Below are 25,398 nucleotides of genomic sequence, written 5' to 3'. Positions count from 1 at the left end.
GGGGTGGGAGGTGGGACACCAACATTTCAGACAGTAGCAGGAAAGCAGCAAAGGTGACAGACACCTGTGAGTCGTGGTCTCATTGATACCCTTTTGGAATATGTATTCAGGTACTCATCTCCTCGTTCAATGACACGCATTTGAGTTCCCTCACCGGATTAAAGCACTGTGTTAGGCATCTAAAGAATAGAGACATAATCGTTGTTTTTTTGGAATTTCTGGCCATTTACTGGAAAGTGTCTTTCCATTTAATTGAATTGGTTATAAAATTCGGGGAATGAGGCTGTCTTCTCCCGTCTCTATATACACAACTTTGAAGCCATCCTTTTCATCTGGGCCTTGTTGTGGTTTTCATCCTTGATGATAATTACAGATTTTGAATTCATCCCCAGAAACCCAGGGAAGAAGTAGACAGTAAGTCAAAACTGAGATTTCTACCACGTTGAGGTTTTCTGCCCCCCTTCCGCCTGCACATATAGAGTGAAAGTTGGGGCTCTGGTGAGGGTGAAGAGGCATTTATTTTTGTGTGAGGTGGAGGAGGGTACATTAAAATGGTAAACCCCTGGAGTCCATGTAATTACCTAGAGAAGAACTTGGTTTTATATCCTAGGAGTAGACCTCTAAAATGTGAAACATTTTCTGTCTTCGCAAGTCTCCCATCATCAGAGAGGCCTCAACAGGATCTCCAGCTTTGATACTCTATTTATTTAGATACTCCTGTGTATCTGAATCCTGTGAGCTCCTGCTGAGTGCTAAGTATTGTTGGATGTCGGTTTTTCAGACCTCATCCCATTACAAGTTTACAAACTTTTACGAGCTTTTATTGAAGAAGAAAGCGAAGACCAGAGGGATTGGTAAGTAGCTGATATGACTAGGTGCTAATTTGGGTGCCAAGAGGTACTAGGCTAAATTCCATCCGTAGACTGTCCCACGGAAGCCTCATGACATCTTTAGGAGTATGTATTCTTTCCATTGCACTTACAGAGAAAAGTGAAAGAAAAAGACAGAGTAGCTTGACCAAGGCTGCCAGTTAATAAAGGAAATCAGATTTTGAAAATTTATCCCCCACATTTAGGCCAGTGCACTTCCCCATCAGCTTCCCATTACAGCTGTTCGTATTCATGTGCATATTTGAACCACACATGAATACTCAAGTGGGAAAGAGCTAGGCGTATCACACGACTTCGCAGATTACCGGGTGCTCCCCCAGCCCACTTGATTCAACCAAGCTCTGTGCTCCCAGCTGCAGCCTCCCCCCGCATCTCTCCGCGTCCACTTCCGCTGCACTCTGTTGTGCACACCAGAGCCAGGGATGTCTTTTTAAAGTGTCCCTCAGATCATGTCACTTGCTCACGATCTTCCAGAAGCTTCCATTCCCACGTAAAGCTGAAGCTCCTGCCACCCTCTCCAAGTTCCTTTGCTCTCCTCCTGTTGGTATTCATCCAACCGGTGACACTGGCATTTCAGTCCCCAGGACTTGCCAACCCTGGTCCCTCCTTGGGACCTGCTGGTCTCCACCTGAAATACCCTTTCTCCCTTGAGAAGATGCTCATTCTCACCTGTTAGGTCTCAGCTTCAATATCCCCTCCACAAAGAGCCCCTCTTTGGTCACGCCGCTCTGCACCATGATTTGGAAACATTTTTACTATTGAAGGAGAGTTGACACATATTAGTTTCTGGTGTGCAACACAATGATTGAACAATTCTTTGCATTACCCAGTGCTCTCCATGGTAATTGCAGTCACCCTCTGTCACCATGCGACGTTATCACAATATGGTTACTATATTCCTGTGCTGTACTTTTCATCTCTGTGACTTATTTTATAACTGAAAGTTTGTATCTCTGAATCCTCATCACCTATTCAGCCCATCTCCCCACCCCTCTCCCCTCTGGCAACTGCCACTTTTTATCTGTATGCTTGTGTGTTTGTTCATTTGTTTTTTGGTTGCACATGGAAGTGAAATCATATGGTGTTTGTCTTTCTCTGACTTCTCGTGTATCAGAGCAAACTGTGACTTCATGGCAGTTTTCACCATTTTTAATTATCCTGTTTGTTTATTTGTTTACTGTCTTCCCCCCTGCAAAGAACATGAACTGCCTGAGAACGAGGGCATCCTCTGACTTGTTTACACCCTCCTCCAGTGCGGGGCCAGGAGTCGATCTCAGGAGACACTGTTGAAGGAGTAGAGGCCCGGCGCCTGTGTTCCCAGCGCCCAGCTCAAGGCTGGCTCCATGCTTCATAATCGCGTGTAGAGTCAGTGACCTTGAATTAGGATTTGCTCACATCTTCCCAAATTCCCGTAATGTTTCATCACATCCTGCTCTGAAAACAATGGTTTCCTACAGTTGCTCACTAATTTGATTGGGTTGGGTAACTACACACTTGGATGATTTCTTAAACTATCCTTCTTAACAAATGATGAAGTTCTTTCACTGATTAGAAGCCATCCTGCCATGGTTGGGGGACGCCCTAGGTCAGTGGTTCTCCAAGTTTGGACCCGGGGCCAGCAGCCTCAGCATCATCCAATAACTTGCTAGAAATGTAATTTCTCAGGTCCTGCCCCAGACGTCCAGACTCCAGTGCTCTGAGTGTGGGGCCTGGAGATCTGCTCAGCCATTGAGGTGATTCTCGAGCATGAGGAAGTTTGAGAACCACACTAGGACATTTCAAATTATTTTCGTGCTGCATATTTTTTAAATGTTTAAAACTTTTAGAAACTTTTTTTAATTAAAAAAAATTACCTTCATACTTCTAGGGGGAGCAGACACAGAGTCAAAGATTGTCAGGACGGCTACAACAGAAGGCTGATGATACCTTTAGGACAACAGTCCAACCCATCAGCAGGTCAACAAAACTCATGAGGTATTTTAAACAGTAAAAGATAGGAGCTACTGTACTTCAAAATTATCTTCTTTCATATGAACTTCTATATCTGGTTATCATGGTAATTTTTCTTCATCACATAAGGCAACAAAATGTCTTTCTAAAGCCTTGGTATCTTTCTAAATTTGAATCTGAATTTGTGACTTCATGGAACTTACAGAATAATGTGATACTGGATGGATAAAAATCCCCAAATTTTGTCATTATGAAGTGTGTTAAGTGCTATGAGGAACAATGAAGATTTACTTACGTTGCACGGAAGATATCTAATTTAGTTTGGGGCAGGGCAGGAACCTTCTCTGAGGAAGTGGCGTTGAACTTGAGACCTAAAGAGTGCTGAAGGATTTAGCTGGGCAAAGAATGGGGGAGGGGAGTGTGTTGCAGAGACATGAGCAGGTTCTAAAGCCCTGAATCAGGAGAGCACTGTAGTCAACTCTCCACAGAAAGCCAGTGAGTGTGGAGGACAGTGAGGGGCTCACACCAGATCCTCCAGCGCTCCCCTCTGGAGGTGGCGTTCAAGACTTTGACTCATAGCCTACGTGCAATGGGAAGCCATTGATGGGTTTTACACAGAAGAAATATGATCTATTTTATTTTCTTTTATTCAGCTTTATTGAGGTATAATTGATGATTTTATTTTTTACATTCATTTATTTTTTATTAGTCATGAGACATTTTTAAAATTTCTTCAAGTTTTTTTTTATTATTTAGGTCATCTCTCCACACCATGTGGGTCTTGAACTCATGACTCAGAGATCAAGAGTCGCACTGTCCTCTGGCTGAGCCAGCCAGGTGCCCCAGGCGTGAGACATTCTAAAGCATGAATTTTAAAAACTCTTCAGACAGCTTGCAAACATCCACAAACGATATGCCGTTCAGGGTAACGCACATTATGTAACACACTTGAGCCAACGTATTTTTAAAAGAGCGCTCTAGCTGCTGACAGAGAATGGACCGGCAGGGGCAGGGTCTGAAGCAGAGAGACTGTCAGGGGACCCCTTGAGTAGTCTGGGTGAGAGATGACCCTTCGTGGGAGGGCGGTAGCAGTGAAGAGGAGGATATTCAAGGATATTCAAGGTGTGGTACGCAGCTTACCAATGACCTTCGCGGTGGATGTAGAAAGTAGGAGGAAGGGAGAGAGAAGTCAAGGATGGGTTTGGGGATTGCACAGGGATTGGATGGTGGTGCCATTCACTGATTGGGGCTGGGAGTGGGAGGTTGGGACCTGCTATAGACTAAATGTTTCTGTCCCCCCCTCCCATTCATATGTTGAGACCTACTCCCCAGTGTGATGGTATTTGGAGGTGGGCCTTTCGGAGGTGGTTAGGTCATGAGAGCAGGGAATTCCCTTGTCCCGTCCACCATGCAAGGATACCACAAAAAGATGTCAGTCCATGAACCAGGAAGAGGACCCTCCCCAGTCCCCAAATCTGCCACCAGCTTCCAAAATGGTGTTTACAAACCACTCAGTCTATGGTGCTTTATTGTAGCAGGCTGAAGGAAAACAGGACCCCTATCCCCAGGGAGCTCCAGGTTTCTGGAAAAATCCTTTCCTTCTTGGTCTCTTCTCCAGTGCTGCTGACCCCTCCCCCGTGAGTTACATCAGCAGCGTGAAAGCAAAACTAGATGCAACACTGACCCACCGGCAGGTGGGAACTCACCTGGATTTTTCCCATTGTGGTGCTAGATCGGGGCTGAATTCCCTCCCACTTCTTGCACAACGGCCTGGAAGATGCTCTGCAGCCAGGAACAGAGCAGAGCACAGAGAGCAAAGCTGTGAGGTTGATCGCAAAGTGCAGGATATCGGTACCTGCCTGAATTTCCAGGTGGTGTGTGGTGTGATCGTGCACTTTTCTCATGGACCGCACCGCACCCCCTGCACCAGGCAGGCCGCATGAATCCCCTAACAGATGAGGATTCAAATGCGAGGCTTTCTAGGGTGCACGACCCAACTTCCAGAGTATTTACGACTGGAGAGAGCGGTTTCTCATCACCTCTCAGGTTAAGTCCAAGCGGCTTGGCTCAGGGCTGGGCCTCCGCCAGCTGCCAGCAGCCGGCCACACTCGCAACCAAGGAGTGACATTGACGCCAGCTACCATCCAGCATAGACACTGACGCTTAAATCTCACCACCACCTGCATCTTCCGTTTGACTGTTGGACACCCACCTCATTTTTGTCCATCCACTTCTACCAGACCCTTCCAACCCCAACGCAGAAGCTACATATTTTTTAAAGGTCAGTCTTTGAAAAAGAGCAGAAACAGCCGAAAGATGAATGCCAGTGTTCAACAGTCTTTACAGTCCTGAGAGGTTTTGAAGTACCTCGTGGTGTAAATGTAGACATACTGTTTTTGGTTACTGGTTCTGAACACCCTTACTGAGCATCGACTATGTATAAAACTCCGGGGGTGGATTTCAGTGAAGACCTAACCCTCGCCTTAGAGGAGCCTTCCGTCCAGGAGGAGATGGAAGACATCTGGGAGTAAGCAGTTAGAGCCCCGGCTGAGGACGTTTCCAGTAAAGGCTCAGAGAGCGAGCCCCGTACTGAGCCTTGAAGGGTGGGGGGAGCAGAAGCGGGGAGGGAGGCTTGCAAGGCAGAGCAAACAGCTTGTATAAGATTTGGAAGCACCTCACAAGTTCTGAGATCTTTGTGAGAGAACTGTCCTTCCTGGCTGACGGGGATAAATGGAGTCGAACTTCTCTGCTCCATGCTGACCGGTTCTCATTCCTGTCCTTGTGACATCCTGTCACAGTGTGGGTCCTGGTGCCCAGAAGAGGCTCAGGGAGCAGACCTGTCTCTGCGTCCAGGTGGGAAGAAAAGTTGTAAGTTTTCAAATTGAGGTATTTATCCAAATTACAGGACATACTATTTAGCACCTGGGACAGAAGGAGACTAGAGTGTTCACAGTACTTTAAATGCCCAGTGTGCTTTGGGAAGAAAGTCCTTCCTACCCTCTGAAAAATTAATGGATGTGGGAACAGATGACTTCTCATGAAACCTCAGGAGTGGGCACTGCAGGGATATTGACATGTTGGGCTCTCTCCAGATCCTCCAAATCCTGACTCTTGAGCGTTCCGTTGCATGGGATGAAAATTCCAGGTATGGGTTTGGTGATGCATTTAGTGTTGACTTGAATATTTGTCAGATGGACCTTTTTTTCTCTCTCTCTTCCAGACGGGACTCCTGTGGCTCGTCACTGTTGTTCTGTGTTAGTGCCAGGGACTTTTCCATCACTCAAGAATATCAGTAATGCCAGCAAACCTCCAAGCAGGTGATGTTATATCACACCTAAAACTTACGCTTGGCCAAAATCTGAAGTCCACAAGATGAATGACTTAAGTAGAAGCCCTTATGTACTTAACAGCACAAAAATTTTCCATTACAAATACTGTTTTTACTCTTTCTTAATTAAAAAAAAAATGCCTTAAGGGGGCTTTGAATTTCCAAGTCTTCCAGATCAAAGATTTCTTCAGCTGTCTGAATTATAGGAATGTTGAAAAACAAAAACAAATCCTTTCCCTGCTATAAAATCCTTGCCATGTTTTTGTCTTTATATAACTCAGAACGGCTGAACTTTTCAAAAAAGGAGTTTGGTGAGTTCTGCTCAAAACCTGAAAACTCATCCAAAATGAAGTCGTTAATTATTTTGAAAGTGTCCTTCTAATCGATCTGTCCCAGGAATAAATTTTGCTATAACGTATCTTATTCGAAGATCCCCAAAATTGCTAAATAATCCTTCAAATAAAACAACTTAGGGCTCAAGATACCAAAATACTTTAAATTGTTTATTAAAGTGAAACAGGACCAAATTTTAATAATGGGGGCATGCTGATGGTGGTGGCCAGTATAATTTTCCCGATTCTGCACAAGCCCTTGGCTACTACGTGTCCTTTTCACAGCACGATTGCCAAAAGAGCAAACTGTTGATTTCAAAAGCTTTTCCAGAAAGCACAGGCTTTTCGTAAATTAGTAGTTGATAGTTGTGAGCTTGCTGATGCTTTTGGTCTAAGGCGTGAACCTTCCATGTGTGGGAAACAAACAGCTTTGAGCAGGGGGTGTGTCCTTAGCTTACTGGCCATCTGGTGGAGTAGACAGCCTGGCAATTTACTTACTCCCCGTGCACTAAGTGCTCTCAGAGCTTCAGCCCTTTGAAAATGAACCCTTTTTGCTTTGTCACGAGAGAGATGTCATTATGCTCATACAAATTAAAAGGAAAAAAACCCACTACATGGCAAAAGTACATGTCCCTATGCACACAGGGAACAGCAGCTCACATGCCTGCCCTATGACACTGAGACAGCACTGTTTTGTGTCTAATGCATATTTGTTTCCAGTTTCCTCCCGTGTTACCTTAAAAACATTTTTTAAATACATTTTTTCTAATTATTAAGAAGAAATGCACCTTAGAGGAAAATTGGAAGACCAAAACAAGCAATTTAAGAGTTTAAAAATCCCCTCATTGGATTTGCTTCATGACAATTTATATTTTGTTGCATTTGCCTTGTGAGAATGTATTTACACACTTGAGATCATGCTGCACACAGAATTCCTACTTTTTTCTTGAAAAGGGCCATCTTCTCATGTTGCTCTAAGTTTTGTATCATTCATCTTAATGAATGCATGTTATTCTATTATGGGATGTACGACTTATAACCATTTTGGGGACGTCCAAGTTGCTTCCAGTCTTTTGCTAGCATAAATAATTCTGCAATTCACATCTTTTTCTTTTCTTTCTTTTTTTTTTTTTTTAGGTAAACTCTACCCCCAACATGGTGCTCAAACTCATGATCCCGAGACCAAGAGTCATATGCTTTACCAACTGAGCCAGCCAGGTGCCCCTGCAATTCCCATTTTTATACATAAAACTTTTCAGTATTGCTCTGTTAGACAAAGACTTGAAGTTCCAAGTCACAAACATTCAACTTGCCCTGGCTTAAGCAAAAAAAAAGAAATGTATTAGTTTGCAGAGCTGAAGAGCTCGGGGTAGAGATGTGCTTCAGGCATGGCTGGACTCAGGGGCTCGTTGGTGTCTTCAGGAATACAGCTTCCTGTTTCCTGGATCAGTTACCCTTGTGTCAGTTGCATTCTCAGGCTTGTTCCTTTACAGCCTCTGAGAAGAAAGACAGCAACTCGTTCCCAACATTTCCACTGGAAGTCTCACAGTTGAGACTCACTACCGTGACTGGGGTCACCTGCCTTTCCCCAAGCCAATCCCCAGGCCCCGGACAGGACATCCCTGCTTCCTCTTCCACCTCACTCCCCCACCACCCTTGCTTGGCACACCTGGACCCTGATCTTTCTTGAAACCACCAGCTGGACCATCCCCCAGGGCCACGGCCTCACATACCCTTCCCTCCATGTCCCCGTGGCTTGCTGCCCCCTCGCTTCCTTCAGCCTGCACTCAGGACTTCTCAGACCACCTCTTCACTCTCTGCCCTCTCTCCATGCCGTTTCTCTTCAGAGACTTATTACTACCGGATATCCCATTACATACTCATGTGGTACATGTTTGAATCATTTGTCTTCTTTCATGGGAACCACAATGGCTGCCACCATCAGCAGCTCTACTCAGCACTCAGTAAATAATTACCAAGTGAGCTAAAAAATGAGTTTGCCAGGCCACGTATGTACCCATCCATAGGGTTGGCCTCCCCTACCAATAAGAAGTGCTTGAGAGAATGCTGATTCCCCAAAGAAAATGGGTGGCCATCCCCAGGCCATGAGGACTGGATGCTGGACTGACCAAACAGTGATGCTCGTGACAATTTGACGTCACATTTCAGAGCAAAGTCCCAGGAACAGGACTTCGAAGGATGTGAATGCTTTGAGTTTCTGGATGTGTATGCTAGCTCCCCTACAAAAATCCTCCTTGTGGCAGACGAAATAATCTTTCTTAAATGCAGACCACGCCATGCCCTTACCCAGCTTAACACTGATAGCTCCCATTGTACTATCCATCAAGGAAGAACTCGACCCTGGCACCCAGGCCCAGAACAGTCCAGTCTCAGCCTGGGCCCTTTGACCTCTCGGGCTCCAGCGGGCCCTGGAACCTGCTCCTTCTCACCTCAGGACCCTCATTACTGATGCTTCCCTCTCTGCCGGGAAGGCCCACAGTGCTACCCGACTGCTCTCTCCTCTCTCAGCCCCTCAGGAGGCCTTCCCAGACCCCTCACCCAGCACCCCCCTCCCAGCCACCACAGCACACGTGAGCGTGTCTTCTTCACACGACTGGCAGGCTTTTTGTTTGTCACCGCATTTATTCTGTCTCTGCCTCTAGAATGTAGGTTCCCCGAGGTCATTTTCTCATTGTCCTCTGCGATATTTCAAAACTCAAAACTGGTACCTAGTGTCTCAAAGGCCTTTAGTACATTTTTGTTAGAAAAAAATTTGCTCACCGAGAGGGTTGTAGTGATTAGCTGAGAATGCTCATTTCATCTCATCTCCTGTTATAACAGTTTTCTTAGACTACTGCTCAAGAGATGCAATTTTTAAGAAAAGATTTCAGAGAGTGAGTGAGGAGGGGGCAGACAGAGAGAGAGTGTGTGTGTGTGTGTGCGTGCGCACGTGCATGAGTGGGAGGAGGGGCAGAGGGAGAGAAGCGAACTCTCCACTGAGCAGGGCACCTGACTCTGGCTCGATCCCAGGACCTCGGGATCATGACTTGAGCCAAAGGCAGACGCTCAACCGACTGAGCCACCCAGGCACCCCATGGAGATGGAATTTTTTTAAAAAGGTAGTTCTCAAAATTTATTTACTTCTTATTTCTTCTTTTTTTTATTGACGAAATGGATTGGATGGAATTCTGGGGGTCCTCACTCCATGGGTCCTAGAGGAGAAGCAACGGGGCTCTTCAAAGAGATACCACTCCCTTCTGAACAGAGATCAGGCACTCTGTTCTGGCCAGGTATGTTCCAACAAGGTCCCAGCAGGGTTCCACTTTGCCATCTAGTTTAAGTACAGTCCAAATCTTCATGCTCCTTGTGTAAATGAACAAAAAAAAAAGCCTTTTTGTTGCAACTGAACTCAAGGGAATTTTGTAAAAATGTTACAGTGAGTAAACATTAGTAAATTAATCCGCTCAGGTATTTGGGATGTGGTTAGGCATCATTTCTGTGCACTCCTATCCCAAATTATCCAGTTGTGTTAGTATTCTGATTTACAGAACCCTCTCTAATCTGTTCATTGTTACATTAGAGTACATGTGTTTTTGTCATGAATTTTTTAAAGAACTTTAAATTAAAAAAAAAAAGACTTGCAAAAGGAGTTGACCTATATAAAAAGCATTTAATATAGAGGACACAAAAGCACCTTTTATCAGGTAAAAGTCCCCATGACATATATCAGATTACAGATTACACTCATCAGATCTCCCTTTACCTGCAAAGAATTTCTGTTTGAATACAAAATAACAAACTTCACATCCCCATCTTCTTCAGACAAACTTTCAGCATCACACGACTTGGGGATCACGAATAAATCAGCAAAATAATGATTGTGTTCTTCAAAAGAAAACAGACAATACAAAGTTTTCTAGTTTAAAAATAGCACCATTGGAGGAAGGGGATAGGTCTTTTAAGTGCAAAGTCCCTAAACAAGTGATTGACCACAATTCATGCAAACTAAACAGGGAGTAGTTGATGTTTTGCACTTTCCTGTGATTGGGGGTGAAACACAGAAGTGAGAAAACAAAGCAAAACAGTAACTTGGGAGAATCAAAAGACACACACACACACACACACACACACACACACACACACACACACACACATCCCTGCCAGAGTGTGTTCCTTGTTTTCCGCCCGTTGTATCACCAGTCAGCGACCTCAACCACAAAGGGGGTCTTCACGTCTATCTTGCCGCTGTTGACGATGGAGCAGTCGGTGAGCGGACGGTCATGCCCGTCAGTTGCCTGAAGTTCTATGGAGTGGACCACGGTCTGGTGAGAGAAAAGCACACCCCTGGTTCACTTGTGACTGACAACTACGGGGATCACAGGTGAAATCAGTGCCTAGTCCGAGAGCCCAAGGAGGAAACCAGGTTTGTTGTTGTTGTTGTTGTTTTGGGTATGATACAAGTCATGCAAGGCAACTATGGAAAACTGAAAATATTCAGGAAATGTATATATAACAGAATAACATTAACCCACGCCCTTGTTACTGAAAGAACCTATTTGTGTTATTTCCTCACTTCTTTTAATTAGCATTTTATTGTCTAAAAATAATTAGATATTTTCATAAACACACAGCTCTAATTAAATGTATTTCTACCCACTTTATACCCCAATGTAATAGTCAACATGGAGTCAACATTGACCCAAGTCAGTCATCTACAGGTGGAGTTAGAGACCCTGACCCCACAATGGTGTGAAGGCCCCTTCTTTCCCCTTCAGGGCTGCACATCCCAGGTACCACCTTGAGCTTCACACTGAAGGAGGGAGGACTGGTCCGGGACTAGGAACGTTGGCTTCTGACCAGTTTCCCAAACGGGGTTAAGACAAAAATAGCAAAAAGGGTCTCATTGCCTTGGACATGGTACCACCTAACCCAGTCGCTGGCCAATTTAGGTTAACCTAAGATAAAAGACCAGTGTTCTTCTTCTGATAATATATATTTCTAAACATTGTGTCTGTGCACACATCTGTACACATGTATGCCTAAAGCAGTGGCTACCTCTCTGATGACCTGTGGAACATTTTTAAAAATGCTTATTTATAGTTAAAATGGAAACTTCTATGTATATTTTCCCACAGTTTTTAAAAATGCTTATTTGTGGGCCCACCTCTGGATGTTCTGATTCTGTAAGTCTGAGGGGGAGCTCAAGAAAAGCATAGCATTAACGAAGCAACCCAGATGATGTCTGGGTGAATTCAAGAGATTCTGAAAATTCCCTGAAACGGTATAAAACACACACACACACACACACACACACAACTTTTTTCCTCCTGGAGAGAAAGTCTATAGTTTTCATTAATTACTCAAAGAAGTCTAGGACTCATAAAATGTTGAGGACTGTTCCTCTAAGACCAGGCAGCGGGTCTCCCACGATGCACCCGAGCGGGGGGAAGGAAGTTGGTACAGTTGGGTAGGGCACTAAGACAGAAGATCTAGAGGGGGGGGGAAGAAAAACCATGACCAGAAGAAGAAACCACAAGACTTGCACTCTTCATTTGTCTTACAGGTTAGCACAGTGTGTTCAAAAACACTCACGGCATGAATGTTTGAACCTGGTTACATTTAAACTTTGTAAACCCTGGTTAGGCCCGCTGGTCAAAACCGCAAACTGGTGGGGCACATGCACGCGCAGCTCACTTCAAGAGCGTGGCTCCATGAGAGACTTGAGGAGTGCTGGCGTTCGTTACTGTGCAAGAATAGATGCCTCAAAGGACAGCTACGGCTCAGGAGACTATAGGCCTGTCCTTTATTGTATAGGGTGGAAGGTGATATATGAAGTGATACGTGTCTGCCCTCTTTCCCTCTTGTCTCACTTGCCAACGAGAATCCTATCTCAGGCTGAACACTTCCGTGCCTTGTGAGGGGGGTTCTGAGTGGGTCAGCTCGGTTCCTGGCTTTTCGATGGGTAGATTCAGGACAGGGGGCAGAAGCTGTGGAAGAACTGTCGCAAGTGAGCTTGTTTCACTTGCATCTGGATGGAAGAGACAGAACAGCTCACATGAAAATGAAACAAAATTGGGGAGCCTGGGTGGCTCAGTTGGTTAAGCATCTGCCTTCAGCTCAGGTCATGATCCCAGGGTCCTGGGATCGAGTCCCGTGTCAGGGTCTCTGCTAGCGGGGAGTCTGCTTCTCCCTCTCCCTCTCTCTCTGCTCATGCTCCCTCTCTCTCTGTTCTTCTCTCTCTCTCTCCCTCAAATAAATAAATAAAACCATTGAAAAAAAAATGAAACCAAGTCAAATACGGGAGAGGGTGGGGGGGTGGTCAGGAATGGCCCAGGGTTGGGTTGGGCAAACCTTACCCTTGCTAGTTGAGGAGTTGGGATAGCTTCTGTGGGCAGCTGCTAAGGAGGAGAAATGTTGGGAGCAGAGGAGAATAAGGATTTTAAGAAGTGTTTCTGTGGATTATGAATTGGACCCCTGAGACATTCTTTGAGCCATACCTGCAGGAATCTGAATTCCCTCTAGTAATTGTATTTGCTTTACTGACTGTGTCTTTGGAGGGCACTTGTTTCTGTACTGAACCATGTGGTGCTCAAGGGTTTTTTTTTAAATATTTTCAACTGTGGTAAGAAGCCTAACATAAAATGTACCACCTTATCTATTTCTCGGTGTATGGTGCCGTAGTCTGAAGTGTAGTCCCATTATTGCACAACTCACCTGCAGAACTTTTCTTCTCTTGCAAAACCGCAGCTCCGTACCCACTGAACACCAGCGCCCCATTCCTTCCTCCCCGCCGGCCCCTGGCAACCACCATTCTACTTCATTTTACGTGTATCTGACTACTTTAGATACCTTTTAAAAGTGGAATCGTAGGGTCTTTTGTGACTCAACATATTCAGAGTTCATCCGTGTTGTAGCACGTGCCAGCATTTCCTTCCTTTTTAAGGTGGCATAATCATCTGCCATATGCACATATGGGGCTTGGGCTTTATTCGGTTACGTTAAAAAAGAGTTTCCATTTATATCAAGTAGTGACATAAATTAAGCCCTCCATTTTTCCGCGTCAAGTCTCCACCTTCTGCCCCCCGTGCTCCTCACAATTAAAATACCACACGCAGTTCACCTTTGAGGAGGCAAGTCAGCATAGAACGATGGATCTCTAACAAGCACATCTGAAGATTAAACTACATCACTGAAAGGACTCTCGCTATAAATATAAAGCTTTGAATGAGACGTAATAACGTATCACATTACCATTCCATCAATGACTTTTCCAAATACCACATGTTTGCCATCCAACCACGTGGGCTTGGTCAAGGTGATGAAGAACTGAGAGCCGTTGGTATCAGGCCCAGCGTTGGCCATGCTGACCCACCCGATGCCATAATGCTTCAGTTTGAAGTTCTCATCTGGAAATGTCTCACCATAAATGCTTATACCTGGGTGGGGCAAAATTAAAAAGAGAGAATCACCAGATGTTATATGAAAGTAAATGCTTCAAAGGGTACCATAAGGTTTTAATAGAATGGGTTAATAGAACCCTATAGGACGTGGGGCTGGGGGAAAGATGGTCAAGCATAAGGAGAAATAAAGGAAGTGATATAATTCACTCCTTCGAGAAGCACGGCACCAGAGCCTCAGATAAACACACAAAAGCCTTCAAGATGGCGCTATCCTCTGGCCTCAAAGCAAGATCCCAGTCAAGCAAGTCAACGATTTCACTCTGAAACAAGAAGGAAGGGCAGGATGGCCTTGTTAAGCCATGGGGAAAGTGGGATAAGCCATCTCCCTGGCTCTGTGTCTGTCCCGAGCTCCACATCACTCCCGCCTCAGCACCCAACCCTGGTGCAGTCAGCACTCAATAAGCACCCTTAGCTAATTCTCACAACCCTACGGAACAGGTCTTCTCAATCGCACTTTAAACGAGGAAGCAGAGGTGACAGAGCTTGACAGCTGCACAGCAGAACCGGACAGTCCCGTGACTTTCTGACCCTACAGCCCCGGCTCTGGCCTGCGTCCGTGCTGGAGCAAGGGCAGCCAGCCTGGCCGTCACGAGACACGGCACCTGCGGGCTCGCCAGGCTACAGAAGGTGATGGCAACAGGAGCGCCCAGTGATCCGACCTTGAGCAGAAGAGCTGGACGCGGCCATGGGGACTGGGGCTCCAGCCCAGTGGCAAGGAGAGCAGAACCCGTTTCTCCATAAGAGCACAGGACAGACCATGAGAAGGACCTGCTCTGTCCTCCAGCACCTTGAACGCGTGTCATGCCTGCCTCCTCCCTTTCTGCAGGGCTCTTGATCCAGTGGTTGCCAACCTTGAAATCCTGGCTCGGCTGGACGGCCTAGAAATGGCTGCCAAAGGCAGGCAGTTTAGAGCTGATTGGTGAGCGACAGAGGAGGTGGCCTGGCAGGACAGCTCTGCTCACAGAGAGGTTCTAGGCTAAATGTAAGTAATCCCAAAGGTCCTTCCTCCAAAACTCGGAGAAGTTTAACTCAAGACCTGTGTGTGCACACTTTCACACTGGCACGTGCACGGCAGGGAAGGCAAAGAGGGACAAGTCAGAAAAAAGGATCCAGTAAAGCTCAGTCACTGGTCCTGCTGGGCCCCAGGGCAGGAGAGTGGGACACCAGTGTCAAGGGCACTGCTACTGGGAGCTGCACGCTCTTCCAGGGAGACCCAGCTCTGCAGCAGCGGGGGAGGGAGGGCTGCTCTCCCGGGCAGACTCCCCCACCCCACCGACCCAAGTAACCGGAACGTGTTTCTCTGCTCATTCTCCATCCCCATACCCTGCAGCACTTCTGCAAGGCCTGAAAGTAATTCTCCCGAAGGCCCTGGCAAGTCCAAGGGTTTAATAGTAGCCATTTTGTTATAAATAAATCATCGCAATAAACATAAAATTAGCGGTAGTGCGTGAAAACGGGCCTAACGGTTTCTTTAAAAAGTTAACAATTTCATACCTATCAGAACGAGTACTTGCTGAGTTAAAAATCTTAAACCTGAAGTACATTTACATTCTACCGTAGTTAGCTCATCGTGTGTTTTCGGGAAAAGGACTCACTACAGTTTGGAGGGAAAACAGCACAGAGAGCTTGGGCGCGTGCAGTCCCCACTGAGGAACAAGCAGCTCAGGGATATGTGACGGCCCATGAATTTAATAATTTGTGCTTCACAGAACCCTAACTTTGCTTATAAAAACGTGTATTATAATTCTGACAACTCATCGATTATTTTTATTATCATTATCATTATTATTATTATTGGAAAAGCCAACAACAAAATGAAAGAATTTGAAAAAAAGGGGGGAGGGGTAACTCTGCCTGCTATCCTGCCACCTCAACTCCAGTCTCACCCTTGGGGCGTGCTGCCCCCGGCCCTCCTCCGCCGCATCCGTGTTTGGGGCTGGCTGCCCACCCCGTGTGCACACACTTTTGTATTCGACCTTTCCTTCCCATGCGGGGCATCTTTCTCCACCGCAGCCTGCTGGGAGCTGGGAGTCTAGCAGAGCCGTCTCCTGGATGAGTATCTCTCCATTATGGAAAGATCATGAACCAGAGCAATACTGTCTCAAGTGAGGAGGCCTCACTCATTCATACCTGTGATTAGATTTTGGGAGATGAGGCCCCCCAAACCCTGTCCTTCTGAAGAATTAGTTGGGTGGTCGTGAGGAATTCGTTTCTTATGTCTGGGAATTCAACTCAGGGGGTGAACGCACGGACTTGATCTTGGGTTTCAGTGTGGTAAGCAGCAAAGGAGAAATACAAAAGACATGGTTACCGCCGGTGCCGTCCCCACTCGTGATGTCTCCTCCTTGAATCATGAAATCTTTGATGACGCGATGAAATTTGCTTCCTTTATAGCCGTATCCTTTCTAAAGAGATTATGTCAGTTGAATATACGAGTAGATAACAACCCATACTGCAAGATGAACCCCAGTGTTTATCTGGACATGGCCAAGTGAGAAAATGACACAAGCTATCTACGGAATTAGGTCCCTGCAACAATTTACTAGTAGAAATGTATCATCGATGGACCCAAGATAAAGAAATAGGTCAACTGTGGAAGCAGGGTATTAATGTGAATGAGTGAAAAGACAGCAATCTGCATTCTCACGTGCTGATTGCTTCCCCTCAATTTCTAGAACCCCAAGGACACCGAGCGCCCGAAGAATTAACATTTTGTAGGAAAATAAAGTAAGATATTGTAAGAATGTCTCGGGTTCATCGGGCCTGCTTGATCAACAGTCATCTTCCTGGAAGACATCTTTATGCTGGGCTTAAAAGAAAGAAGACCCCCTTTCATGCACATGTAAGGGTTCCAAAACTGAGACATACCTCCCCCGTTGCGAGTGCGACAAAATTGTCCACAGTCTTGGGCACAACCTTTCCAAAGAGGCCGATCACAATTCGGCCAACATCTTTGTCGCCAATCCTCACATCGAAGAAGACCTGCATGTGGGTGAATGACAGAGCACAGGATTACAATGGGAAGTGAAAGGTACAATCTGAGAATGCATCCAGATGCAAAAGCCCTTCCTTCTCCCGCAAGCAGTTGATAAAGGAGCTCTACACGCATCGTGTGACTGCATTCCACCTGTAAACAACGTTCATTCCGCCAATATTTGGCCAGCACCCCCAGGGGCCAGGCACTGCACAAGGCGCTGGGTTTGCAGTGTGACTCGGTCCTGTCCCAGTCAGCCCTTGAGGTCTCTGAGAAGTCCAAGCCCCCTGCGTCCCCAGGCAGCATTGCAGCGACCTCCCCTTTCCCAGCTTTGTGCTCTTCTGAAAGGTGATGGTCTTGATCTTGGCAAGAGAGAACAACAGGTAAGGAGAGAAATAGTCTAACCATCCAGATTTATTTTTTTGTAACTTCGACCAGCCCCCAATTCGCAGGGAGTGCTTCATAGACACCTGCTGTCACAAGAACTGCAAGCCGTCCACACGCACAGCAAGTCCTCTGGAAGGCCTGCCACTCACTTCGGACTCCCTAAGGCTCCAGGTCCCCAGCCTCGTCCGGAGCCCCGCCAGAGCCCCCGCAACCGCAGTCGCCCAGCTCAGTCCTCATGCCCCCAAAGTCCTGCGGGGACGCTGTGTTCTCTCTGTGGCACAACATGTGGGAATAGATGAAAGAGCCCGTACCCAGGAGTGAGTGTGAGTCACACTGCGTGCAGATGAACCTTACAGGTTCCCTGAAACGAGTTTTAAAAAAACTGTTGCATCCGAAATGAAATGATAGACGTTTTGCTTCACAAATCACCGTGTTGGGATGATGCAGCCAGAATGCTTGAAAAGGCTGCGGAGTCGAAGGGCATTCTATTAGCGGGTTTAGATTATAGGAACCAATTTACTGTTTGAATGGGTAAAAAAAGACATTTGGGAGATGGCTTTAAAAAATATAAGAAGGGTTGTCAAAGAAAAAAGATGTCTTACAGTTTAGAAAAATCACGAAGTAAAGACTGTCAAGCTTTAGTGCAAGACAAGAGCTCCTGCCAATATATCAGCACGTCTGTCACGGGGTGATGTGATATTTAGTGCTCCGGGTGGCATTTTAGAATTTTCACATGGCCACAGCAGCCACGACGGTATTATTATTTATACAGCAGAACTTTATAGACGGTATTGAAGCCCGTGCCCTTGAGATGAGGCAGAGCGCTTGAGGACGACAGTTCCGCGTGGCCAGGGGACAGGAAGCGGCCCTAACACACCCGAAGCCTGGTGGCCCAGGGCTAGTGTCAAAGAGAAGTCGCTTCTGCTTCTGGGCTTTCCAAGCCCAGGATGGTACATTCAGTAGCAGGCGAGGACGAATCAGGGACATCATCTTAAAGGAACGCCATACTTTAAACACACAGAAGAGAAAATGAAGCCTGTGAATGCTGAGACAGCAAGGAGCATACAGTGCGGGAGAGCAGCGGGAGAAGGTGAAGAAAAAGGGCCCCTCACCCAGCAACACTCTTCAATAAAAATCTGCCGTTCTGACGCGCAGCCTCGCACACATGCTACTATGCTTTTTTCCCCAAACTGCAGGGTCCTTCCCCTGTGTGACTGACAGCAAAAAATACAGCGGAGTTTTCCTGACTCCCTGGAAATGATAAGATCACGGCTTCCTTGGTCATCAAGCACGCAAGAAAGCTGTATCCCCAGGCCTGGAGGGACGCTAAGGGCTGAGGGAAGGCCTCCTGGAGAAGGGGTGATGGGAAGCAGGCCTGGAGGGAGGGGAGCAGCCTCCCGGGACAAGAATGGACAGAGTTCTTTCTGGAGCCAAAGCACCGGGGCAGAAAATGGGCTTTTTGTGCAGGGGACCCAAGGTGGCTGCCTGGCAAACGCTCTCCCTCGGCACCCTATCACCCTGAGATCATCTCTGCTTGCGTGCCCTTGTGGACAGGCCCTGTTCTGGACACGGGGTGAGGCTGCAAAGCCCCTACCTGCATGGAGGTTACAGTCCCACAGAAAACACATATGTAAGTAGCTATGATATCATGGAAAATCAGGTTTTATAACAAGTACAGATGAAATGTCATGGGCAGAGGTGATGATTATCTGTGGAGATCAGGGTGGGCTTCCTGGCAGAGGTGGTAACTGGATTCCACACTGCACTGCAGGAGTAAGTGGAGTCATTTCTTTTTTCCCCTGAGGGCTGCCTTTGAAATTTGAAAATGATGGGCCACTGGAGGTAGGGAAAAGAGGGCAGAGGAAACAGTCGCTCACATAGCCTGATCGCAACCCCTGTAGGGTTAATCCCGCTTCCATTTTCAGAGCAGCTAGGGCAGAAGCCAAGTCCAAGAGCAAACTGTTCTCACATCCCCGCTCCACCACTAACTGGCTGTGGGACCTTGGGCAACGTCATTCAGCTCTGAGCTCCGGCTCCTCAGTTCAACAGAGGACCGCTCTTTCCAGGGCTGCAATTTCATGGGAGCATTAATAAGGTAACATAAATAACACCAACAATTGACCTCTTAAATCACGGCTAAGCACTTTACCTGCTTTATCACATCTAATATGCAAAAAACTCCAGAGGTAGATGTTATCTCCGTCTCCACTAACAGAGAAGGAAATGGAGCTTCACACATTCAGTCACCTGCCCTGGGGCACCAGGCCGAAGCCACATGGCCACTCCATGCTCTAGAAAGTGCCAGCAAGTTGGGCCATGAGTGCAGGTGGAAAGACGGCAGCATTATTGTCTTTAGTCTAGGTGCCTGACCTTGCCCAGAACGTTCCCCTGGCATCTGCTGAGAAGGACAGGGTGGCAACTGGCTATCTGGGGGATGTTGAGACCAGTGAGCCAGAGCAAGGACCCGAGGCTCCAGGGTGGGTCTGGGCAGGCGGCTGAGGTGGTGGCTGGTGAGTGACACTGAAGGCCCTGTGGGGATAGCACCTCACGCCTCTTAGTCCAGATTCCTGTTTTTTAAATGAAACCAGAGGAAATACAAAGGACTTCTGGGGAAAATACTAGAGCGATGGCCAGTTTATCTACTTTTCCGAACTCAGAGAAATAATTTTTTAAATTTTTAAAAAATTTTATTTGACAGAGAGAGACAGCAAGCACAAACAGGGGGAGTGGGAGGGAGAGGGAGAAGCATGCTCCCCGCTGAGCAAGGAGCTGATGCGGGGCTCAGTCTAAGGACCCTGGGATCATGACCTGAGCCAAAGGCAGATGCTTCACTGACTGAGCCGCCCGGGAACCCCTCAGAGAAATAATTTTTAATGTCTCTATTTTCCCGTGTATTGAGCTGTTTTAAAAAGTCCACTGAAAAAGTCATTTGACAGGGTCAAATCTGTAGAAGACTCGCCTACACGATTATCTTTTAGAACTTCATGACAGGGGCGCCTGGGTGGCTCAGTCGGTGAAGCGTTTGTCTTCGGCTCAGGTCATGATCCCAGGGTCTTGGGATCGAGCCCCATGTTGGGCTCCCTGCTCAGCAGGGAGTCTCCTTCTCCCTCTTTTCCTTCCACCTCTCCCCCTGCTTGTGCTCTCTTTCTGTTAAACAAATAAATAAAATCGTTAAAAAAAAAAAAAAGAACTTCATGATAAATTTGGTAGGAAGGGAACGGAGAGACATTACTAATTCTGAGAGTAGAGTGGAGGAAAACTTGCTCCATGACAGCACCCTAGCGGAGGGGCAGAGATGCCCTAACTTCCCCTCCTGCAGCCACCAGCTTCCTCCCTTCTTGTCATCCCTTCTAGACAGCCCAGCCTAGCTGCCCCATCTGGGGTGGGTCTCTGCCCTGGGGAGCTTAAAAACTTGCTTGGCGAAGTCTGTTCCCAAACACTGCAGGTGATACACTCACACTAAGAAATGCTTCCTGTTCATCTGAAATTCACACCTCACTGGGAATCTTGTATTTTCTCTGGCAATTCTGCTTCGTTTCCCCCACCCCCATCTAAACCACCAGCAAGTCCTGTTATACTTCAAAACATGTACTTCACGTCCCTCCCCCTTGGTCCCCATTTCCACGGTTACCACCCAAATCCACGCCATCGCCTTCTGGACCCTGACACGGAGCCTGAATGACCTCCCACTTCATCTCCGCTGAGCGACCACAGTAATTGTTTAAAAGCATATATGAGATGATGTCAATCCCATGCTTAAATCCCAGGGGCTCCAACTGTACTTAGACTAAGACCTCAAATTATAAGATTGACTGCCTCAAAACCCGCTCCTGTGGCCTCCAAGGCCCTGCCCGATTTTGCTGCCGCTGACCCTTCCAGCCCTGTATCAAGACAGGCCACTCACCCTGGGCTGGAGCCTGTCCCCTCTCTCCGTCCTCTGAACACTGATGGCTTTGCTGGCTGGAGGCCTTTGCGCATGCAGCTCCCTTGGCCTCCCAGGTGTTTGGCAGGCTGCTTTTTCTGATCCTCCAGGTATTTTTAAATGTCACCCGGTCTGTAGGAGGGTTTACAATAGTCCCCGCCCCCTTATCCGTGGTTTCCATTTTCCCAGGGTTCAGTTATTCGCCTCAACCGTAGTCCAGAAGCAGATGGTTCCCCTTGTGAGCTGTGGTCAGAAGACAAGGAGGAGCCTAACACCTCCGAATGCCTACGGCGGTCACCTCCCTTTATGTCATCAGGTAGACACTTTATCATCTCCCATCATCGCAAGAGGAAAGGTGAGTGCAGTAAGATATTCTGAGAAAGACGACATTCGTGTAACTTCTTACAGTATCTTGTTAAAATTGTTCTATTTTATTATCAGTTATGGTTGTTAATCTCTTACTGTGCCTAATTTATAAATTAAACTTTCTCATAGGTATGTATATATAGGAAAAAACATAGTATATGGTGCTCCCCTGGTTTCAGAATCCACTGGGGTCTTGGAACTTAATCCCCTGCAGATAGGAGGGGACTACTGTATTTTCTTCATCATTTTATGAATGTTATGCTTATGGATGTATCCCGAGAGACCCAAATTGTATCTGCAAACTGAAAGACTCCCTCTCCCCCACCCTTTCAGCTCTATGGCTTTGGACAAGCCATTTCTCAAAATTAGATATGCCCAAAATCCCGAGGGGCAGAGAATCAGTGCTCAAAACAGTGGGGCTAAGTTTCTCTCTCTCTCTCTCTTTCTCTCTCTCTCTCTCTCTCTCTCTCTCTCTCACACCTGTAGCCTGGTACCGCCTTTCTGTTCATTCTTAGGCTACCTCAGATGTTGGGGTGACCTCCCTCTCCCCACGGCCCTTATTCTCCGCCCCCCCCCACCCCAGGTGGGGTCTTAAGCCTCTACAGGGCTTAAGCACTCTACTACTGGTTCAACAGTTACCATTCCCACTGGCAAACACCGGACTTGCTATTAAAACAACTTGTAGCTGCCCCTCCTTCCAGATTCCAAGACACTGCAGCCAGTGGGTTTTTCTAGAAGTGGTGATCAAGGGCACCAGTCATTCCCTCCCTTCCTTCCTCCCCCGCTCTGTTTCTCCCCACACCCTCCCATTATCTTCTAACCTGGGTAAATATGCCGAAAACACGGAAGGTGGAGAGACGCAGTCCAAGGCAGATTTCACCCCCCACCAGTAGCCCCCCTCCATCCTCTATAAAGATTAAAAGGCTGTCCGTGCTAGCACCTTCCCAAGCTCTGGGTCCAAAGTCTAAAAACGTCAAAGTCTAAAAGCGCACCTCTTCTCGCAACGGGAAGACAGACTCTCGCTACAGCAAGGCTCCTGACGCTTGCCGGGTCGTCTCCCTGGGCAGACAGAGGCTGGACCGGGCGGGGCTCCTCCGGGCCGGGTGACGGCGGTGGCGGCCGCCCATTGCACCCCCCCCCGCCACGCCTGCATTCTTCCTGCTTCTATTCCTGAGTCCTCGCCATGCCGAAGGAAGTACTCGGGCCGCCTCCTTCCTGGAGAAAAGGCCCACTGGTTCCGGAAGCTTCCTCCAGCCCCCCCCCCCCCCCCCCCGGCAGGTCACGTCGGATCCCCGGCCCGGAGACTAAGTTCACACTGCTCGGCCCAGCGCCCCCAGGTCTCCCCCGGACAGCGCCGTCCCGCGCGCCGGCAGCCCCCTCCCCCTGAGCCCCGCGGCTGCCTCGCGTCCCCCGAGCCCGGGAAGTCCCCTCCTCGCCGCCACGGACACCGAGGACCCAGTCCCCAAAGCTCCCCCGTCCCCCTGGCCCGCTCAAGGGTCATTTGCTGCCCGCCAATCAGTCACCTTGGCCGTCACGGTGGGGCCTCGCCTGCTGACGCCCGAGGCCCCCGCAGAAGGCACGAGCGCGCCGAGGCCCACGCAAAGCGCGAGAGGTAGCAGCAGCCAGGGACCCGGGCCCATGGCGAGCGGTGGCAGTGGCGGCAGCGGCACGGACGCACCGCAGCCTCCGGGACCGTTGGCTGGACTCCCGGGCCGCTGCGCCTGCGCGATCCCGGTTTGGGGGTGGGGGTGGGTAGTGGATGGGATGAGGCGGTCCGGGCAGGGCCGGAACCTGGGGCGCGCTCCTCCCAAGTTCAGCCCAGCGACCCGCTAGGGACTGGGCGCGGCGCGCTGCTGAGGACGCAGCCTGGGCCGACTGACGCTATAGCGGCGGGGGCGCGGGGTGCCAGGGGGCTGGTTCCAGCCCGCTCTGTTCGGGTGCTGTGCCCCAGAGTGGCGCAGACCCTCGGAGCTGCGGGGTGCGCGCGGGGCATCTCCAGCAACTTACCGCGTGGGCGCGTGTTAAACCCGGCCGAAAGTTCAGGACTCTCCGCGCTCCGAGTCCGCCTGCAACTTGCGCGCTGTGGAGCGGAAGGCTCTGCAGACGGGTTCGCGTCGGTGACCGATGTTGCCTTTGGAGGAGCCCCCGCCGCCCCTGTCAGGTTCATGGGAGTCGTTAGCTCATCCAAGACTTTAGCCTAACGTTTTGGACACCCCTCAGAGCTTTGGGACCCCTGGATGGGTTGACTGGATTACATGTAATAAATGACCCTTCATTGAGATGATAGAAGTTGGAGATAGAATTTTTACAAACTTATGAATTGGGTTTAGGAAGATGATTTAATGATATGGGAAAAGCTCATTGTATTTTTTAAATGGAAAACTAAGGCTGCAAAATCATATAGAAATTCTGATCTCAACTGTGAATATAAATATATAAAGCCGTTTTTAATATGGAGAGAAAAGTACCAAAACATCTACAGTAACTATCGTGATATAATTACAGATTTTTGCTTTCTTTGTGATTTTCTGAGTTCCCAGGTGTTCTACATTGAACATGTAACTATTTTATAATAAGGAAAATGTTATTTTATTTATTTTTATTTATAATGATTTTTTATTATATTATGTTAGTCACCATACAGTACATCCCCAGTTTCCTATGTAAGGCTCGATCATTCATTAGTTGTGTATAACACCCAGTGCACCATGCAATACGTGCCCTCCTTACTACCCATCACCAGTCTATCCCATTCCCCCACCCCCCTCCCCTCTGAGGTCCTCAGTTTGTTTCTCATAGTCCATAGTCTCTCATGTTTCATTCCCCCTTTTGATTACCCCCCCCTTTCTTTATCCCTTTCTTCCCCTACCGATCTTCCTAGTTCTTATGTTCCATAGATGAGAGAAATCATATGATAGTTGTCTTTCTCTGCTTGACTTATTTCACTTAGCATTATCTCCTCCAGTGCCGTTCATGTTGTAGCAAATGTTGAGAACTCGTTCCTTCTGATAGCTGAGTAATATTCCATTGTATATATGGACCACAACTTCTTAATCCAGTCATCTGTTGAAGGGCATCTCGGCTCCTTCCACGATTTAGCTATTGTGGACATTGCTGCTATGAACATTGGGGTGCATATGGCCCTTCTCTTTACTATGTCTGTATCTTTGGGGTAAACACCCAGTAGTGCAATGGCTGGATCATAGGGTAGCTCAATTTTTAACTTTTTAAGGGACCTCCACACTGTTTTCCAGAGTGGCTGTACCAACCTTCATTCCCACCAACAATGTAGGAGGGATCCCCTTTCTCCACATCCTCTCCAGCAATTGTTGTTTCTTGCCTTGTCTATTTTTGCCATTCTAACTGGCGTAAGGTGGTATCTCAGTGTGGTTTTGATTTGAATTTCCTTGATGGCTAATGATTTTGAACAGGAAAATGTTATTTTAAAACTCAGTGCTTTCCAAATTAGGACTTAAAACTTTTTAATTTTAGGGGCGCCTGGGTGGCTCAGTCGTTAAGCGTCTGCCTTCAGCTCAGGGCATGATCCCAGCGTTCTGGGATCGAGCCCCACATCAGGCTCCTCTGCTGGGAGCCTGCTTCTTCCTCTCCCACTCCCCCTGCTTGTGTTCCCTCTCTCACTGCCTGTCTCTCTCTCAGTCAAATAAATAAATAAAATCTTAAAAAAAAAAATAAATAAGACTTTTTAATTTTAGAGTAATACCTCCTAATTAACTACAAATTAATAATAGTATTCTCTTGGTTTTCTGAGTGGCTGCCATGACCTTCAAG

At 47.5% G+C, this 25,398-nt stretch overlaps 1 protein-coding gene across 2 annotated transcripts; it reads right to left on the bottom strand.

Moving 5' to 3' along the window:
* Positions 1-9,620: 9,620 nt before the first annotated feature.
* On the bottom strand, positions 9,621-23,335 carry PPIC (peptidylprolyl isomerase C). Of its 2 annotated transcripts, XR_006779081.2 has the most exons (6): positions 23,133-23,335; positions 16,829-16,942; positions 16,272-16,365; positions 13,752-13,936; positions 10,264-10,822; positions 9,621-9,863 (listed from the first exon to the last, which is right to left on the bottom strand). XR_006779081.2 is itself a non-coding variant. In XM_045794847.1 (5 exons), exons 1-5 carry the CDS (start codon positions 23,247-23,249, stop codon positions 10,694-10,696), a joined length of 639 nt encoding a protein of 212 aa, XP_045650803.1. In that variant the 5' UTR covers positions 23,250-23,335; the 3' UTR covers positions 10,151-10,693. The 2 variants fall into 2 exon arrangements, 1 of the variants encoding a protein (XP_045650803.1); XM_045794847.1 differs by lacking the exon at positions 9,621-9,863 and having other exon boundaries at positions 10,151-10,822.
* Between the last annotated feature and the right edge of the window lie 2,063 nt (positions 23,336-25,398).

The sequence above is a fragment of the Ursus americanus genome, chromosome 5 (assembly GCF_024610735.1).
Source record: "Ursus americanus isolate L20-20 chromosome 5, mUrsAme1.1.p, whole genome shotgun sequence".
In the NCBI taxonomy this organism is placed as follows: Eukaryota; Metazoa; Chordata; class Mammalia; order Carnivora; family Ursidae; genus Ursus; species Ursus americanus.
Note: the sequence above shows the minus strand (reverse complement) of the source record. Positions and strands in the feature narration are given on the sequence as shown.

Coding starts and splice junctions, on each gene's coding strand:
- PPIC (XM_045794847.1), bottom strand. CDS start 23,249: ATGGGCCCGGGTCCCTGGCTGCTGCTACCTCTCGCGCTTTGCGTGGGC. Junction 16,943..23,132: donor GCCCCACCGTGACGGCCAAG/GTGACTGATTGG, acceptor ACCCACATGCAG/GTCTTCTTCGATGTGAGGAT. Junction 10,823..13,751: donor GAAAAGTCATTGATGGAATG/GTAATGTGATAC, acceptor TTCTCTCACCAG/ACCGTGGTCCACTCCATAGA.